At 37.7% G+C, this 19,206-nt stretch overlaps 1 protein-coding gene and 1 long non-coding RNA gene across 8 annotated transcripts; one reads left to right on the top strand and one right to left on the bottom strand.

Moving 5' to 3' along the window:
• Window positions 1-8,315: 8,315 nt before the first annotated feature.
• LOC307041989 (uncharacterized protein) lies at window positions 8,316-14,886 on the bottom strand. Of its 6 annotated transcripts, none has more exons than XM_079685609.1 (18): window positions 14,762-14,886; window positions 13,967-14,049; window positions 13,661-13,859; window positions 13,309-13,352; window positions 12,818-13,210; window positions 12,574-12,675; window positions 12,247-12,479; window positions 11,941-12,119; window positions 11,492-11,585; window positions 10,937-11,067; window positions 10,622-10,779; window positions 10,363-10,480; window positions 10,182-10,273; window positions 9,826-9,943; window positions 9,524-9,628; window positions 9,256-9,441; window positions 8,989-9,168; window positions 8,316-8,786 (listed from the first exon to the last, which is right to left on the bottom strand). In XM_079685609.1, exons 10-18 carry the CDS (start codon window positions 11,046-11,048, stop codon window positions 8,557-8,559), a joined length of 1,299 nt encoding a protein of 432 aa, XP_079541735.1. In that variant the 5' UTR covers window positions 11,049-11,067; window positions 11,492-11,585; window positions 11,941-12,119; window positions 12,247-12,479; window positions 12,574-12,675; window positions 12,818-13,210; window positions 13,309-13,352; window positions 13,661-13,859; window positions 13,967-14,049; window positions 14,762-14,886; the 3' UTR covers window positions 8,316-8,556. The 6 variants fall into 6 exon arrangements, with proteins under 6 accessions (XP_079541735.1, XP_079541736.1, XP_079541737.1 ...); XM_079685610.1 differs by having other exon boundaries at window positions 10,937-11,063; XM_079685611.1 differs by having other exon boundaries at window positions 12,038-12,119.
• A 126-nt stretch (window positions 14,887-15,012) lies between these two features.
• LOC307041990 lies at window positions 15,013-17,022 on the top strand. 2 transcript variants are annotated; one of them, XR_013808964.1, is made up of 4 exons: window positions 15,013-15,251; window positions 15,523-15,596; window positions 16,061-16,218; window positions 16,360-17,022. It is a non-coding gene; the product is annotated as an uncharacterized lncRNA (long non-coding RNA). The 2 variants fall into 2 exon arrangements; XR_013808965.1 differs by lacking the exon at window positions 15,013-15,251 and adding an exon at window positions 15,312-15,329.
• The last annotated feature ends 2,184 nt before the right edge of the window (window positions 17,023-19,206 follow it).

The raw sequence follows: 19,206 nt of genomic DNA, 5'->3' as shown, positions 1-19,206 counted from the left end.
TTTAGACAACCTAAATTGGTTTTGGGCAATTCATTTATTCCTTTTTCTTTGTTAAACTTTAATATTTTTTGGTTAATCATATTTTCAACCCGAGACTGAATTATTAAAGACCGTGGCACCGTTAAGCTCCGACGTTAACGGTCTTTTTATCGGTACTGGAGACATGTAAAAAATATATGTATTATTGCTACACAAACATTATATTGCAGTTTTAGTGTCGCCAACTCCGTTTCTAATATGCAAAAAGCGTCTTTTTAGTATTTTCGATCTTTTCAATCCAGTCGAGAGATCTCTCTCCCCAGTTACACACACGCAGTTTACACACACGCAGCTGCTACATGCAGCAACACACACACACACACACACACACACACACACACACACACACACACACACACACACACACACACACACACACACACACACACACACACACACACACACACACACACACACACACACACACACACACACACACGGAGGAGATGGTGGAGAGAAGCGCTCCGAGGTGTGGTTAAACTTTACCCGGCTCGATGTGGACAATGCTCGTGCAATAAGAGTTTAGCATGTAAGAGCGCACGAGCAATTTTTCTAAACATTTAGCAAAAGTGCACCATATTCAGACGGAGGAATGCACCGGGTTCGACTGTCTTTCTAGTAGCTCTGTAGCCCCCCCATCCATGAGTAACTTTTCCACGTCAGGTGTTATGTATGCTAGCAGCAACACACGGAGTTAACTCAATTATACAAACATGGGTTTATATATAGAATATATGATGTAGAACAATGAGGGAAATCTTGACTCTATACCATATGAGATACAGAACGGTTAAAAAAAGTGCCAGTGCAACTTTTTCTTAAAATGTAAGTGTTCTCGCAAGTACTTCCCTGGTTTGCAAAGCACACACCACATGACTATTGCAATTAACACTTGTTTTTTGTTTCTCTTTATAGAAAGAGAGCTGTTAAAATATCAGCAAAAAAGAAGCGAGGCAAGAAAAAACAAAACAAGGAGGAAGGGATGAAAAAAAATACAGGCATTACAGATCTGTAATAAAACAAATATACAACTTTTAACATAATAGTAGTTGAAGATGTGTTTTTAATTGAATGTTTTTAGTCCAGTTATTTTTATTCCTAAAAAAAGCTTTGTGGCACATGGAGATAATCTGTGCTTCACTATGTTGTCATTTGTGGTGCCCAAGAGGTGTCATATAAAGTATGGTAAAATTATGACATGCATTTGTTTGAGGCCTCACAAATGGTGTTTTTCAATTTGAAAACCCAACTTAAAAGTTTGCAAGACCATACATGATATCAAGTTTTGGATTTATGGACAATTTAATTTCATGTTTCTTTACAGTGTGTGATTATCACAACAAACTGGACGCGTTTCCAGTGCAATCTGTGTCAAAGACACGTGAAAGTAAGGTTAGTAGCTATATTGTTTGCATGAAGTACACAACAGGTATGGACCTTCAACACAACAAACATAATAGTTTTCAAATTGTTGAATTTTGTCAGAAATTCAACAATTACATGTTGAGCTGTTCTCTGGGAGGTCTTACATTAATCCAAACATTTACCATTTTAAAATCCTGGGGGATGAAATGCAATGAAGTATTGAATTATAAATTAAAATAATTAATATTTAGTTTTTGTCCTCTCTTCTGTTTCAAAGGGCTGTAAAGAAGTGCTGGTCCATTGGCTGCCCTGCCCTGCATGGTAAGTTCAGATTTCTTGTTTAACTCAATTGTCAATAAATTGACAGTTTGGCCTAATTAATCATGGAGTGTAACGGGTACACCTGTATGTTTGTATACCTTATGTATGCCATGTGATCTTTGTAGTGTATCTTTGACTCTGGTTGTTCTATATGTATACCTGTGTTTATGTGTATTCTCTCGACTGCCCAAGGCAAATCTCTCCCAAGGGAGACAATAAATCTCTATCTATCTATTTAAGAAGTCAGTTTTGCCATGAATTGGGAGTTATTTAAGTTCATGTAATAGGCACCTGCACCATTCTAAGTTCAGAAATCCGAGAAATCAGGGTTGCTTTGTAATTATAGACTAAGAGAACTTAAAGAGGACATAGTCTGTTAATTTCCAGGTTCATTAGTATTACGTTTTTCCTGGTTAAATGTTCAAAAAGCTCTTTATTGTTCTAATACTGCCTGTACTGCTGCACCTCTTTTCACCCTCTGTCTGAAACCAGAGCCAACCGCTTGGATACGTCCCGCCCCTTAGTCTATTACGTTTATTGTAGGAATTAGTTTGAGTCAGGTGTGTTGGAGAGAAACTCTGGGGTAACTTTTTCTATTAAGCTTTTGCAGTCCCTTTACATTCACAATTACGTAATCAACACACTACTTGAAATGGAAAACCCCAAAAAGCACTATTGGGCCCTTTTTAATATGTGGCATTGGTGATAGCCTAAAGAGGGATGTAGCTTTGTCAACACCTAAATCTACTGTTAAGTGTGTTTTTACTAAATAGTTACGAAGACTTAAATGACATGCTAAATTGTGACCAGCTTGAATGTCAACAATGTCCAATATGCAGTTATGGTCATCATTATTGTTGAAGGAATCAGGTGAACTGCTTATCATAGAATTAAAATAATGCAGTATGGTTTGGGGTAAACAACGTTTAAAACACTGCTGTCCCACAGACAACATTAAAAAAAAAACACGCTGAATACGTTTCGGTGGTTGGAAGCTTAGCAGCATAAGGATCACCCTCAGTTTCCTTGGAAAGTCGGAACAAGAGTAGGCACTAAAGGCCCGACCGACAGGCCTAGCATCCAGGATTTGAAAACAGACCGTTATGTGTATGGCCCTTCTTAGGGTTGAGAAGAAATTTGAAAGGATTTATACTCAACATATTTCAGAAATTGAAAAAAAATGTCTAACTGTTTTTTTTTAGCCTTGTTTTTTTTTTCAGCAAAAAGACGTGGCCACCATCCTGGGAACCGCACTTGAATATAAACATGACAGTGTCCTAAATGTTCGTCGTTGTGTTGTAAATTATGAAGTTCTGTTGACGAACTAGTTCATTTAAAAAATCTCATAAATAAATCATATATAAATATATTTGAAATCAAAATAAAAGTATTTGTTTATAAACATCTGTTTCATCATTTACAGTGTTAGCAAGGCACTCACCATATTGTTCAATACAGTCGTGATTGATACAAGTTATGATTGATAAAACTAGTGAATCTGTCAGATTTGACCCGAAGACAACAACCCAACTTTGTAGGCTGTTTTTGTTCCTCAATGCTATTGATATCAATTAAGAAATTAACTTATAGGGACACCCATAGCTGGTCAGGGTCAGGAACATTCCAAAAACGACAGATCTTATAGGACAAAGTTTATTGCTCACCTCTGTCCGGCAGAAGCCTCTTTCAGGTGGTGATTCTGAGACCATTTGGGACTCCAGCCTCAAGTATTTTGAATAATTGATTGTTTGATGGTAGGAGATCTTCAAGGTACAAACTACAAAATACACAAAAATATACACTGAGGTTCAGGATTAGATAACACTGCTGTATTCAACCCGGTATCAGGGCAAGACGTGAACATGTGACGATTTACCATACTGGGAGACGTGAAGATGTCACGATTTCGTCCCTTCAAACGTGACAGTTACACGGTATTGTGAACATGGAGAACCAGTGGAGAAATACCCGGAAGTGCCAAGCAAATAAAATAATACTTTATTCCGAGTCTGCTTGCTTTTCTCTTTGGAAGTCATCACTGTTGGGGAAATATTTTCCAAGGTCCATAGCTTTGACCCAGTTTATCAGTTCATACTGTCCTGACTGAGCACACGCACCTGTAACCTTGGCTGCTGTGCTCTCAGTGTTTTGTTTCCCTGTTCCTGCCTGTTGGCCTTAGCTGATAGAGGTGTTATGATTATATCTTGTTATGCACAATGTTGATTATTCTCTCTGAACTAGCTAAATACATGGGTCTATAGTAGAGTTCTTCAGAATTGACGTGGCAACTCTCCAGTGCTGTCAGAACCTCTAGCTGCTGTGACATGTGATGTGAATTCTCCGGACGATACTCCTAAATAAACCATCAGTGTTTGACATCAAAAATCCTGCTCTCCTCATGTCTCTCTGAGTCCTCACTCTCCATTGCTACAGAGGTTTCCATTACAATCACATAAATGCATTGTAATACATGGTTCGGCTGCATTACATATTACACATATGCCATAGTTCTTTATTTATAGAGCCCTGACGAGAAGACTTCTGGACAAACTGAAGAACTGCCGCCGAAACTGAATACGTGACATGGATGACAACAATTAAACAACATCTTACATTTATTTTCACAAAATACTTCTCCTTGCAGTATAAATACTAATTCGGCTGAATTTTATATTTGATATATATTTGGTAGATAGGCTTTATTTACCCCATAATGGTGCACAGCTAGATAGATAGAAAAGGACACCTAGTGGTTAAAGCACGCTATTGAATATTTTAGGGGGAAAGTAGAAATATAGAAAGAATAGAAAAAATCAAGAAGATGCTGTAAGTGATCTCTACAATAAAACTGTTTAGTGTCGGATGTACACATATATTAATAGGAGGATGTGCAAAACAGACAAACTAATATGGCACTATTATATGTATTTTACTCTTATAAGATGTAGGTAGATACTATAATGAATGTGCAGAATATGACAGTTTATTGTTGAGGAACCTGCAACCCAAGCTTTTCATTCATTGCATAACGTTTTTTATGTTGTTGTGTATATGATACTGTATGTCAATAAACCGAAATCCTGAAAGGGATGTGCAAAATAGCCATTACATACAGTCTTTAATTAACTATTAGTAGAGAATAACAAGTAATGAATATACTTTATAGGGATCTGTAGATAAATGTTTAGTCTTTTCAAGCACCAACTATCAAGTATCTCGCCTGATTGTTGGCACTTGACAATCAAAATATAAAAGTCAGCCGAATTAGTTTTGATACTGCGAGGAGACGCATTGTGTGACAAATAAATTGAAGATGTTGTTTAATTGCTGATATATTTATGATCCACGTCACGTATGTTTCGGCAGCAGTTCTTCAGTTTGTCTTCTCATCAGGGCTCTATAAAGAGAGAACAACGGCAGATGTCTAATATTTAATCCAGCTGAACCGTGTATTACAATGCATTTATGTGATGACTTCCAAAGAGAAAAGCAAGCACACTAGGAATAAAGTATTATTTTATTTTTAAAACATGTTTTCAGATTTCATATCGCATAAACACCATATCCCAACATGCTTTGCGGCTAAAACATCCAATCAGCTGAGGATCTTGCCTACGTCTGTTTCCGGTATTGTGTTTATGACGGATGTATTTTGTTATACACACATTCCTTCACATTTTAATTTACATTAAAGTATTTTGCGAGGCCTTCTAAAAATGTTTTAAATATAACTAGGGTTTTAGTTGAAGAGTTTGTAAATTAACATGAACCAAAGCTGTTGCATGGCAACGCAATCGCACAACGTCACGTCCAGTATTTCCACAACCACACACATCGATTTAATACATTTAAATTTGTTTACCACTGGTGGATGAGTTTTTACTACGGGAGATATTTCCTATGCATGGCCTCAGATTAGTAAGCTTTTTAAAATAATGATCCAACTTGGATGTTTTAATGGGTATTGGGTACATTTTTGGTAATATTTCTATTAAACTTTATAGCCGATAGTAGCCTATGACAAGTGGTGACTATGTGGTTAATATTGTTGAATTGTTACTTTGATGTACTCAGTGTTAGGGCCAGTGTTGGGTGTAACGCATTACAAAAGTAACGGAGTTACAGTAATGTATTACTTTTTGCTGTAACGAAGTAATGTAACGCGTTACTAGTGAAATTTTGATAATATATTATCCGTTACAATGCTCAGTAACGCAGTTACAACACATTTTAACACAACATTAAATGGTGTTTTGTTGAATGTACTAACATAGCGAGACATTCCGACACCAGACAAATTGTGCGGGTAGATTAGTAAACCAGGTGTGTTTACCCTTCAGGCTTCGCGTCGGGATCTTCGGGGCAGTTGAATGTTATGCACCCTCTATTCAAAAAAGAGAACAGAGCAAAAAATACAAACAACAAATTGTGTCAGGTGCACGTGACCTGCTCCACTGCGCGTGCATCATTTCAAAAGTGCTTCCACAGCAGTGACACACATCTGTGGATAATCAAATACGAAAATGGTTAAAGCAACCATCACTAAACGTCAGCAACACTGCATCTACTGCAGACAGTAGCAACAGGTCAGATGGCGACATCACGTTACCCTCCGTTGTGGACACTAGCTTACTCCCGCCTGACTCGCCGCCCTCGCCCCCGGAGCAGCAGTCTTCGTCGCCCGAAACTACGACGCCCCTCTGCGGCCCGCAGGTGCCAGGATACCACGGCAAAACAGAGCCTGCCCAGGTATGTCTAAACAAGTACCTGCCTGTACAGTGGGGTTAGGCGGTCATTTTGCAGCTCGTGGTATACAAATAGACAATGGAATATTCATGTGAAAGTAGTGCCATATTCTGCCATGCCTGTATAAATGTTGGGTCAAAAATAATGCATACAATAGCACAGATGCCTTCACCACGAATAGCTACAAAAATATCTCATATCCCAAGCTTATCAACGAGCTAATGTTGCAGCTGAAATGTTCTCCAGGTCACAAAGTCAACCTCACATGATGATGTGATACCAGTTTTTAAGCACAGTAAATATTCTCTTCCCAGAGATGGGACCAAGGTGATGTAGTACATGGTTTTAATAATACTTTTGCTTTTCAATGTTTGCCATTTCAAACCATGAGCTGGTTCAAATAATATTTGCCTTGATTTACAATATGTTCTCATTTGTTTTATCAGTACAGTTTTGAAGATTTTGTGCTTTTCTTTGCCATAGCCCACTTTGGACTATATGAAATATTTCAGGATTGCACTTTTAACTCACTTGAAATGTTCTCACTTGCTTGGTTTCAAAACATAACAAATGCCATAATCTGTTCATTGGGGACCATCAATGCTATTTTTCATTGCTGTTGCCGGCCACTATTGCTCATGTAAAGCTACTACTGCTGCGCCCCCTGTAATCTCAGATGCACCCTGAGTCATTTTGTTCTGGAACCGGGCCTGTACTTGGCCATATACTAAACAAAATACAGAGCCCATTCCGTGTCCTGTTATGGTTTACTTCCTCTCTGCCTTCTTCTGGTGATTTATCTGACGTCCAGCGCTCCGTCTTTTAACCTCTTTTCCTTTCTCTTTCTTGATCCTCCTTAGAGATCTTCATTATAGTCCTTGACAGTGGCCTGCACTGCTGTATTAACAACGTGTCACATGTTAAGAATTTACAATCAGAATCGAGTATTCAACTAAGCCGTGTAATAAAAGTTGTTAGTAGCCTTAAGGACCAACAGTTGTTATGCTATACCACATTGCCCTTCACTGGATGTACAATAACTACATTTTAGCATTTAAAATACCTAGCCATTCTTTTGCGGTTTTTTTTTGGTGAAAGTAACTAAAAAGTAACTAAAGTAGTGTAACTCATTACATTCCAGAGACAGTAATATTGTAATGTAACTTATTACTTTCAAAAGAGAGTAATAAGTAATATGTAATATATTACATTTTGTAAGTAACTTGCCCAACACTGGTTAGGGCTTTACACATTACAACAACGTTACACTGCCAATGTCTGTCTTTATTATCTGACCCTTTAAGATGTCCCTTACACTACCAGTGCTTTTTGGAAGAACTGTTGTCCCTCTCCCAATCCTCAACATAGGTTCTAGTTAGTTATGAATTATGTTACACATCCAATATCAATCTCTGTTATAAATGGTATGACTGTAACCTTAGTTCAAGCTAATTATTTGATGTGTGAAGACAACTCTATAATGTAATAACATATCAAGTGGGTATCAGTAAATATTTACAGACATCAGTTATGTACAAAATCAAGTTTATTACTATTTTGGTAAGATAAAAGAGCATATGTAGCAAAACACAGGTTACAATATATGATAATGCACATGACAAAGTAAAGAAAAGAGGTGCTGCAGCACAGGTAATATGAGAAAAAAAGTAATTTTTCAACATTAAAGCATGGAAACATGTCACAGTAGAAGCACTCATTTCAAACTCAAATAAGCTTAATATGTCAGCTTTAACGTAAAAACTGCACACTTAATCAAATCCAGACAGAAACATCTACATGTTAGCTAGCTTTGTTAGCGTGCTATTGTTGTGCCTGTTAGTTAGCTAAACACCACGGGTTAGTTGTTAGACTGCTTTGTGTTTGGTGTCACTTTACTACCTTTTTATTCACTTAAAACAGTCAGCTAGCTGAAATCTGATTATTAAGTCAGAATGGCTGAAGGGAGCTGTGAAAATGAAGAACAGTAAAGGCAGATATATGGACACAATATGAACCTGAAAATAAGCATAATATGTCCGCTCTAACTATAGAACTGCATAAGGGCACCAAGTAACTTTCCACAAGTCAAGTCGCTTCTTCTGCGTCATCTTCATCATCTGAGCTGTTGTCACTTTGCCAGTCTTTTTCTTCTTCCATGTCCTCGTCCTCCTCCTCCACCATCCTAGGACTGGGTTCCAGAATTCCTCTGTAGGCGCCTGCTACTGTCTGCTGTTTGAGTCTGAGGTCATGCAGATTTCTCCTTAGAAGACACATAAGGCCCTTGTACCCCTCCTCTGTGATTCCATTCGGATAGCCTACAAGTTATATAGCAAACATATAAATTGTGAAAATTATTCAGAGAAAACGTATTTAGGTCAAGAAAGACTAGAATGCAGTCAGACTCAAATAAAAACAAACAGATGGATAAAATCTTCTTTAAAGTGTGTTTGCCTTTGCTTGTTTGAAAAACATTGACTTATGTATTTTAAAGTGAATAAATCAATGTGGTTCACTTACTTCCTGTCTGTGTGATCAATGAAACTGGGGCCATCAGTGTCTGGACCTTTGATACAGAGTCCTTGAGGTACTGACAGTGCTGCATCATCTCCTTCACAAGGATCTGCTTTTCTTCTGTCAGTCGTGACAGAAGCATTTTTTGGTCAAACAGCCCCTTCTTAGTGAGAATGTCCACACCGTCTGAGAATGAATATAAACATTTCACATTAATGAACAAATTGTATTACTACAGTTTTGTAGATTAGAAGTAAAATCTTTATACAGCACCTCTGTTGGGTTCCTGCCAAGGCCAGATCATGCTCTCTGCAGATTTGGTTGAGAGTTTCTCCACAACCGTGTTGGTGTCAATCGGGTCACCATCAGGTTGCTGGTTGTACTTGTGGATGTCCTCTAGCAACCTTTTCTTTTCTTGGGCAACCTTTTGGACAATCTTTTGACGCCTTTTTTTACGATCTGTAATGAGAGTAAAACATAGATTACAAAAGAGCTGACGGGATTTAATCAACACAACCAATAAATGTCCCAAAATGCTTACCATTTTGTCTGTAAAGGTAGTGCTTTTTCTGGCAAATGCTCACAAAGAGTGCTTCTATTGAGATCTGCAAACAACCAGCATCTGCAGGACTGGCTGATGCACTTCCTAAATGAATAAGATAAAAAGAGGAAAACAAGTTTCAAACACAATCAAGGCCTTTTATTTGCACATCGCACACTAACAGGCACACTAACAGGCACATTAACAGGCACACTAAAGGACAACGTTTAATTTGGACAGCATTATTTAGTTTTTATGAACCGACTCCATCTATGTATACGTCAAAACAGCATTGTTCTTACCTTTACTGGCCCACTGTTTGACATCATCAACCCACAGTTCTAGCATGTCATCAGAGCAATTCAACTGGTCCTGCATTTTCTTCAGGCTCTCAGTTACAGCCTCTGTCTTTTCTGCTGTCTGCAAAATAGCAAAACAGAATCATGCCATTTTATAAAATAATTCAATGAAAATAAACCAAAAGTATGCATTTTAAGGAGGAAATTAACACAATAACATATTTAATGAATTTCTTAGCTCTAGTCCTGCACCACTGCAATGTCTATATGGGGGTGTAATTTTTATATATATTGGGTGGACTTAAATGTCAAATTTTACAGCTTAAAATAGTTATCTCCATTTCAATACACAAACATACTTTTTTGAATCTAGAGGACATGGCAATGTGGAGGCCATTGTCTTTGTGATGATTCCAGCCCATAGCATGGACTGTGAGCATGTCAGTTCTTGCTGTGAAGAAGAATACATCTCATTACAATGTTACAAAAATATAAATGTGTACATTTACAGGAAGGCAGGGCCCAAACAAGTTCACAAACCTGACTTGGCCATGTATTTAGTTGTTAGGCCACATCTGGATAAGAAGCTGTTTACTTGTTCCACTTCTTCACCAAGAGTGTTGCCGGCATCCTCCTGGTTCCGTGCATTCCAAATAATCTAAAGCATGAGGTAATCAATGTTGATGCAAATCTCAAGGTCAACAACTCATAACTTAAAACATTCTCTTGGATCAGTTCAGACTCATGTGTATTGGTCAGATTTATCATTAATTGTTGTTTAAGTAATTGAAATCCTCACCTCGCATTTGGTGTTGTGGGCTTTGGCATGCATCACAGACAAGCAATGTCTAATTTCCTTTAGGGGCTGAAGATGAGGCAAGGCTTCTGACACTTTGTCAAGATATGGTACATACCGACACGTCACGTCCATTGCCAAAAATGAGGCACTCTGGAACTCTTTTTGGAGAAACATCGGATAGGCAAAGATTTCCCCTCTACATATTTAAAGCTTTTTAAAAAATAAATAAAAATAGTGAGTACAAAGCAGATTGAAGGTAAGGCTTCAGATTATCTACAAATATTTTAATTGAAAATGATCAAGACAACTACCAACCTTTGAGAAGAAATCCATGCCTACACACAGCAATTTCAACACCTTCTTCATCCAACTTGTTGGCTCGCTTAGAGGTCTCCCTTGCTGCTGTCCAGTGAGATTCCCCACACATTGCTTTTCCTGCAGTCTACCTAAGTAAATCGTTTTTAGAGAATCATTATCAGAAGTTATTTCAAAACACTGGATAGTGGGACCAACTGACGGTATTATCAAACATATAAACTATTATACACAAGTGTTTTGTGCTCGACTGCCAGATTCACCTGGATATGCAACTCCCTGGATAATAACAAACCCGTTTTTGGATAATTGGAAGGCTCCAAATGTGTAATATATTCTAGATTAGAATTTAGCTATTTTTTCAATCCAGTTTTACAGCAATAATGTTTGTGACAGTTTGACCGCATTGCTAACCTCATCACCCTGTCATCTGGTCTCAACCCTTCTATCTCCCAAAAAATATGAAGGCAACTGTGTTACTACTACTGTATTGTAACTTCAATTAGTTATTAAAAAAGGTGAGATACATTTTGCTCTGCTTAATTTAAAACTCACACTTTGGACAGCCCCTCAAACATCCTCCACAAAAGTGGAAACCTCAGAGTCTTGGGCTAAAAACACTCCGTCAAAGAAGCCTGGCTCTTCACTCCTATAAGAAAAATAATTATAGATAACCACTCTGGTTACAAATTGAACATAGTAATAATAATAATAATAATAATTATTATATTTATAGCACATCTTTCAAAACAAGGTTATAAAGTCTAACATAAATATTTTAGATTCAACAGTTGTAGTTTTAACAGCTATATAACAGGAAAGAACTATAGCTACTAATTGCTCCTGTGGGGATTGTCCACTGTACTGAATGTATGTAAGTCGCTTTGGATAAAAGCGTCTAACAAATGACATGTAATGTAAAAAATAAATAAAAATAGCAATCCCAATGTCAAATTAAAATACAAGGACTAAGGACAATTGCTGTGTCAATGTAAAAAACGTACTGGTTTGTTTTCTGGAACCTGTAAAGTTTCCTATTGCCATCGACTGAAACAGCCACCATTTCAGGGCTACAGGCTGGACAGACAAATGGCTCTTTACCCAGAAGTTTATTCTCTTCAAATGTGCAGTACACATACTGCAAAAAGCTTCTCTGAAAAGCATCTGCGTTCACCTTGCCAGTCTGAAATAAAAATACATTATATATGTTATCATATTTTGTATCATATCTCGCTCATCCATATTTGGCCATAAATATATTTATTATGATAATACATGTATTTGTCTTTCAGCTTCACATTTGTACTTACTCTTCCAAACTGTTTTGTTCTCTGGTCCAACATTGCAGTAAAGGCTTGTCTAGACATTCCTGGAGCTGCCGTCTTCATAGCCTCAAAGGAATGGAACAGATCTTGGTGTAACAGGGTCTGTGCTTGCATGGTAGCTTGCCAGTATCCACTCCTAACCAAGTCATTGAATTCTGGACCCCATTTCTTAGTGCAATGTTTGCATGTTAGCTCTGGAACATTAAGATCGCAACGGCCTAAGAACACATAAAGAAAAAAACAATAACAATGAATTAGAGTAATGTATTAGTTAAAAAATACTTTAAAACAAATAATTTCACCAAAACCTACCATTTATGCACACCAATATGATAGGTCTACCAACAGAGACTGCAACATCGAAAACTTCACAAGAACATATCCTTGAAGGAAAGGATGCTGGAAGCAAACGATCTGCAAGGTCAAAGTACAATCAGGATGAGATTTAACAATACTGTAAGCGAGCACTATGATAACAGAATGCAATTTGAGATTAAAATGAGTTTTTTTGTGAGGGGAAAAAGGGCTGATCAATTTTAAAAAATGGGACACTAACCTTGTTTAGAAATGATGTATTTGCCATCCTTGAGTTTCACAGACTCTGTTGGAGGAATGTACTTGTAAAATCCATTACAGGTGGTTTGCCTACTGTGCAGAGTGTGTTTTGTATGAACCAAGATATCACACTCTGCACAAAACCACTCTGATGGCATACATTCCTCACAACGGAAGACAGCTTCCTCCAGGAAAAAGTGATTGCAGGTCATCTTGACGATATTCTTAGTTATTAATAAGTTGTCAACGTTCTGTGGCCTCGCCTGTTAACAACACTGTTGAAACTCTTTTTGCCTTTGAGTCCAAGATGACAATGGTGGCACATTGCCAACATCTTGCTCCTTAATGGTCTCAGAGTCCCGTAGAAGGTCTTCAAGTCTCTGCATATTAAAATCTTTAAATACAGAAATATAAATACATACCATGAGGAAAACATTTCATATGAAACATACCTTATCTAGAAAAAGTCTTCAAAAGTAGCTTTTTTCTTACCAGGATCTTGGTAGCTTAGACATGGTGTTGTTATGGTGGAACTACTGCATGGAGGAGTACCATTTGTTTGGGGGGGAAATTATTCAAACCCATTAAACAGATTATTTTAGCTAATTGACAGATTTAAAGAAATGTTACAAAAACACCAACCTTCAGCAAACATGAAAAATATCAAAGCTCAATGTATTTTTGCATTATCATGTCATTTACATCCACTTATTGATTTTAGTCCTTAGTCCTCTGACAAAATCGATGTGCAAATAAATATGAAGTATCAACAGCATTATTAAACCAGTGGCTACTTTAACTCACATATACTGACTTTGATTAAATTCATAAAATGTAGACTAACCATTAGAATAACTTTTTTTCCTTCGTTTGCTGCTGGCCACACGTTGCCCATCTTGGTCTCTCTTCCACCAGGTCACTTTTGGACGTGGTTCGTCTTCTTTTTGCGTCTTCTTTTTGCGTCTTCTTTTTGCGTCTCCTTGTTGAGTCTCCTTGTTGAGTCTCCTTGTTGAGTCTCCTTGTTGAGTCTCCTTGTTGAGTTTCTTTATGGACATGGAATGTAATGAAACACAGGGGGAGAAAAAAATGGGCATTAACTAACTGGATTTAAATAATGACACTTTGGGTATAAAAAAAACAAGAAACTTGCCTGTGTGTCCTCAACATATGCATCCCCAAGCAGAAGAAGAGCTTCTAGTTTGTTTGGTTTTTTCAGTTTCTTTCGACATTGTGCTGAAACAAAAAAAGGTGTTAGTTAGATCATAGGTGTAGCTGTAATTTAAACTAGCCTAATATTAAGTTAATTAAAGATTAGACCAACATCATCATTATGAGGGAAAGGTATGATTAAAATGTTTTGGTATAGGGCATTGATGTTATTCTATTAGCAATGGAGGAACAAGAGTATGTAGATCTCCTTTGAAACCCCACCCCTGGTTTTAACAATAATTCAGTTATTATGAATTCCTAATGTACAACATATCATCTTCAGATGCATGTCTTTTGGTAACCTGTATCTGCTAATGCGTTTTTACTTTTGGTTAATGCACAGAATATACTGGATCATGTATCGGCTAGTGGTAATTTCTGTTTAAATATCAACGGGACAAATATCTGAGCAGATCTCAGATCGGCTCGAAGAGTGAATTTAAGCTTTAAAACCCAAAATACTGTCAAAAAACTGAAGAAGCCCCGTTCTATTTACAACATGATCAACTATGTTACTATCGATTGATTTTAAACTGCAACAGCTCCGTAAAATGACAGAAGTTAGCTAAGGCTAACTCAATGATGCTAACTGAGCAGTTCACGGTTTAACTAGCAAATAATTTGCACGCGTAAGCTTGTATGTCGACACATGGTGCTGTGTAAAGTGATGCAAAGGCTGAAATCATTTTTAAAAACACTGTAAATTTCTTCATTACATTACAGAAAACGGGTTTACCTCGAGGAACTTCGTGTCAAGGAGGGTTCAATGTCGTCGTCGTCTTCTTCTTCTTCTTCTTCTTCTTCTTCTTCTTCTTCTTCTTCTTCTTCTTTTAATGGCGAATCGCCTTCTCGAATTGGACTCATGGATGTATAATAAGAACTGGATACAGCGTGGGAGGCGGGGCCTCATTCATTCCTATGAGAGTTGCTAATTTGCGCATGATGATAAAATGGCCCAACTTTCGAGAGAGCGAAACGTCACAGATTACCCGGCATGCCTGAGAAGTACCCGTATGTGCGCTCATAGTGCATGCGCAGCTTTAACCATGCTCCCAAAATGCTCGTTCACATCAAGCACGTCAATTTGCGTGCCGTACACGTAACAGCACCGCGCGTTCATGACAGCATGGAGTTTGATATTAACGAGGCGGCAGTTAGCAGCTAGCGGCTAGCTAGTAATTAGCTCTTAGTAGCTCTGTACTTGTTTTCTTTTCCTTATGACTGTTGTAAGTAAACATATTTATTCTATATCTTCTTCTATATGTGTATGAGCTCTGTACGTGTTTCTTTTCCTTATGACTGTTGTAAGTAAACATATTTATTCGATATTTCCTTCTATATGTGGATTTGAATGTATGTCAAAGTCCTCTGTTTATTTATTGTTAAGAAACCCAACACATGGTTTTCAACAGTGGAACGATTTATGTGAATGTCAACAGCAACATCCCAAGCTTCTTTCAACTGTAACTGACCAATTTGGTGTATTTTGTTTGCAAGTCTGTGTTCAACATACTACTTGGAGTACGCTTAACAAGTCTGTACTGAACATGGACACGCAAAACTCTCAACAGGTCAGTTTTCTTTTTCATATCTGATACCAAATCTTGTTGAAATATTGCCACACTGGAGATGTAGTTAAGGGTTTAGTTATTGTACATTTTAATTGAGTTATTTATGTTAAATGTATGATGTATTCAATGTATTCAAAGTGTTCAATGTGTTAAATGTATTCAATATATTCAATGTATTAAAATAACTACCCAAACATTGTATTTGTTAAATGTTTATTGTTCATTGTATATGTAAGTTATTTATATGTATGTAAGTGTTGTCTCGTGTGTGTATATACTGTTTGTGATCGTTGTTGTGCCCTCACTCATGGCCTGCACTTTGACGTGGTTAGTGGGCTTTAAACTAAGACAGGCCATTTATGTTTGAAATATCATGCTAACAAACCTGCAATTACAGAATTGAATGATAGTGGTTAAATATGTTCATGTCTTGATGACATTATTTGTTATCCTTTTCCACATAGCCTCTCAGATGGATTCCTGTTTCATCTGTTGGTTTGCCACTGTCCAGTGTCTGCCAGCTTGCTCCCTCTCAGAAAAGTGCCATCTTCTGTCAACAGGAAGAACTGTTGAATACTTGTCACTATATGAAGCTCAGCACAAGTTCTTTCAGGAAGACTGGGTATGTATACATTCACTCCGCAGCTGCTTATAATCAGCTCATCACGGGCGCTGTCTTTAACCTATTACATTCACCTCATTCTCCAGCAGCTAATCACCGTGCTGCAGCCAAACTTTAAAATGGTTCTCCTCTCTCCTGCAGTCAGCTGTGATTGCAGGTGTACATGCTGCTGCCCGCCTCCTCTCCACCCACCTCCGTTCATCATATCCAGAGCCAGGAGAGCTAATCCAAAACCCTCATCACACCTCCTCTTCATCCCATCTCCTCATCAAATCCAGATCTTCAGCATCATCATCACCAGTGTCTAGACCCCGGGGGGTTCCCTATATGCTCACGGCTTTTCCCCCTTTAGATATAAGATTTCAGGATCAAGGTCTAATCGCCAAAGACTTAACATTTATCATATGACATGTGTCAATAAATGTTCTTTAAACAAAATGAAGTCTCTCCTGATTGAACTGTCTGGACCCCATCCTCAACTTTTTTTCAAACCATGAAATGCCTTCAGAGGGCTTTCCTGTTCATGTCTGGTGGATTTTTTAATATAATAAATGCAATCAATATTATATATATTACCTTTTAATCTATATAAATTGTATTTACATTTGTTGTCACTATTTGTTCCACCTATGCCAGCCATCAGAGGTATACATGTGTTAACTGTGTTAATCTCTTTTAGGTTTCATTTCTTATTTTTGTGAATTTCTCTATAAAATGATGATTTCTACCTGAAATGCTTATGTATTTTTAATTACATTTTTGTAGAGCTTTGACTTTTTCAGCTGAATAAATATTATAACTCTACATGGTTTTGTTCAGCATTGCCAGCTTCACTGTTGAGCTTTATGTTGTGCCCAGCATTCTCCTGTGCTCTGAAATCAAAATGTGGATAAGCATAAAACAACACTAAAATAAACACTACAATACAACTTGTTATTTTACACACAAAGTTGCTCATTTGTGTGTATATACAACACAGGCTATATATATATATATATATATATAGTATAATTAATACAACTTCTAATCTGATTACAGCTTTGACACATATATATTTATATATCTATAAGTATGACGACTTCCTCGGGTGATATCATATGGATATGGTATAGCCAATTAATCTGGGTCAAACGGTCAAAACGTGTTGTGCCCACATGAGTAGTAAGATTCATCCCGCTTTCGTCTCATTAGTATTCATAGAAAGTGACAGGTGCTGTGACAGGTCACACCTCTACCTACTTATGCTAATGAGCTAAGTCCCGCCTCCCCTTTGTTCGAGGTGTGAGATCTCAAGTAGGTGTGATATCCCAAGTAGGTGTGAGATCCGTCGATAGGAGGGGGTTGATGTGTATTCACAGGTGTGAAAAGCCCCCACTGTTGCGCCTTATGGTGTATCATAAAAAATGTTTCAATCACATTAGTATGCATAAAAAGTGACAGTTGGGCCCGCCCCCCAAGTGTGTGTGTGTGTTTGTGTGTGTGTGGGTGTGGGGACCTTCACTGATGTCCTCCCAAGGAGGTGTGTGTGTGTGTGTGTGTGTGTGTGTGGGGAGACCTTCACTCCAGAGCTATAGGTGCCTGTCTTAACACCCCATGGCCCTGCAGTCGGCCAGAGGCTGTAAAAAGTCCTGGAAAGCAGGCAGGCACCTCGTTTGAGAGATGACTGTGTGTGTATTAGAGAGCCTGAGGAGACACATTTTTACCGCCCATGCTTGACTGTTTATCTGTGCACTTTTCAACTGTATACAATACAACACAAAAATGCCCAGAGCTGCTAAGAAATAAGTTCAGAAAGCTCTGAAAGCTCTAACAAAAGTAACTCTCCAGGTATTTCAGACAGAGTATGCGGATTCGGTCTGATCAGAACAAAGAAAACACCTTTTGCCTTCCTAATGTCACACTTTCCTCTTTTCTATGGCCTGTGTCTGTAGAGTTGGGGGAGACTTCCTCACCCCTTCCTTCCATCTCTCTCTCTCTCTGTTTCTGCTGATGTGTAAAATATACAAAATAACGTTTTATATACTTACTCTCTTGTTAAAAGGTGATGACGTTTGCAGCGTATGCCAGCCATCAGTGTTCTAGTTTTAAGGCTTTGCATACCTCAAAGTGTGTCTAAAAGTATCTTGGCAAGAGAAAAAAAGCCAAAATCCGCCTAGGTCATTAAAAAGAAACCGAATTCCACGTTTTACAAATGAACAGACACAAATGCAGACTTGACTACTTGGCAGTTGATTAAAGCAGATGTGTCCTTTTTCATCTCTCAAAGGTTTGGGTCCTGTTCAACACTAGGTACAGAAATATATTCAATATACAGTCATTTGTACGTAAAGATGTTTTAAGTTGTAAGCACTTAGAAATATACATTGATTGCATTTAAAGTGGCTGTAGACAACTTATCATAATGAAGTAGTTGATTGCACAAATTTGTAATGGATGTAAAATAAAGACGACATTAGCATTTAAATTGGCTCCCTATAAGACTCGCTTTCTCTATGAAATTATGTCTGGTTCTGAGTAGTGGTCTCCCTTTCACAATAAAAAGCCCAAACACAATACTTTCTGAATCACTGCAGGAAGTAATGTGCTAAAATGCAAATACAAATAGCTTACAGTAGCTCCCAATTAGTTGAACAATCGGAAAACCGCAAGGACTGTGGAAACACCTACTGGCAAAGGATTGTGGATGCAAATTATGCAAAGAGGAAGAAAAAACATTCTATCTAAAGCTAGATAACACAATCTACGTATTGACAGTATGAGTACAACCAAAACAGTATGCATGTTGATGCAAACGACGATGTTCAGTAAACGATCAATCAAAATCGAAGGATCAAATGTATTTTTAAATGGAGCAGAAATAGAAGTCTCCCAGTGCAAGTATCTTGAACAGGGAGTGTCATATTGGACTCGCACTTGACTTTTTAAGAAACATATCCAGAAAGTATCCAATATCATTAAATTCAACTTGCAACATTTTAAACAAATTAG

The sequence above is a fragment of the Notothenia rossii genome (assembly GCF_949606895.1).
Source record: "Notothenia rossii genome assembly, chromosome: 5".
Classification (NCBI taxonomy): domain Eukaryota; kingdom Metazoa; phylum Chordata; class Actinopteri; order Perciformes; family Nototheniidae; genus Notothenia; species Notothenia rossii.
This window is presented reverse-complemented; position numbering and strand designations above follow the sequence as displayed.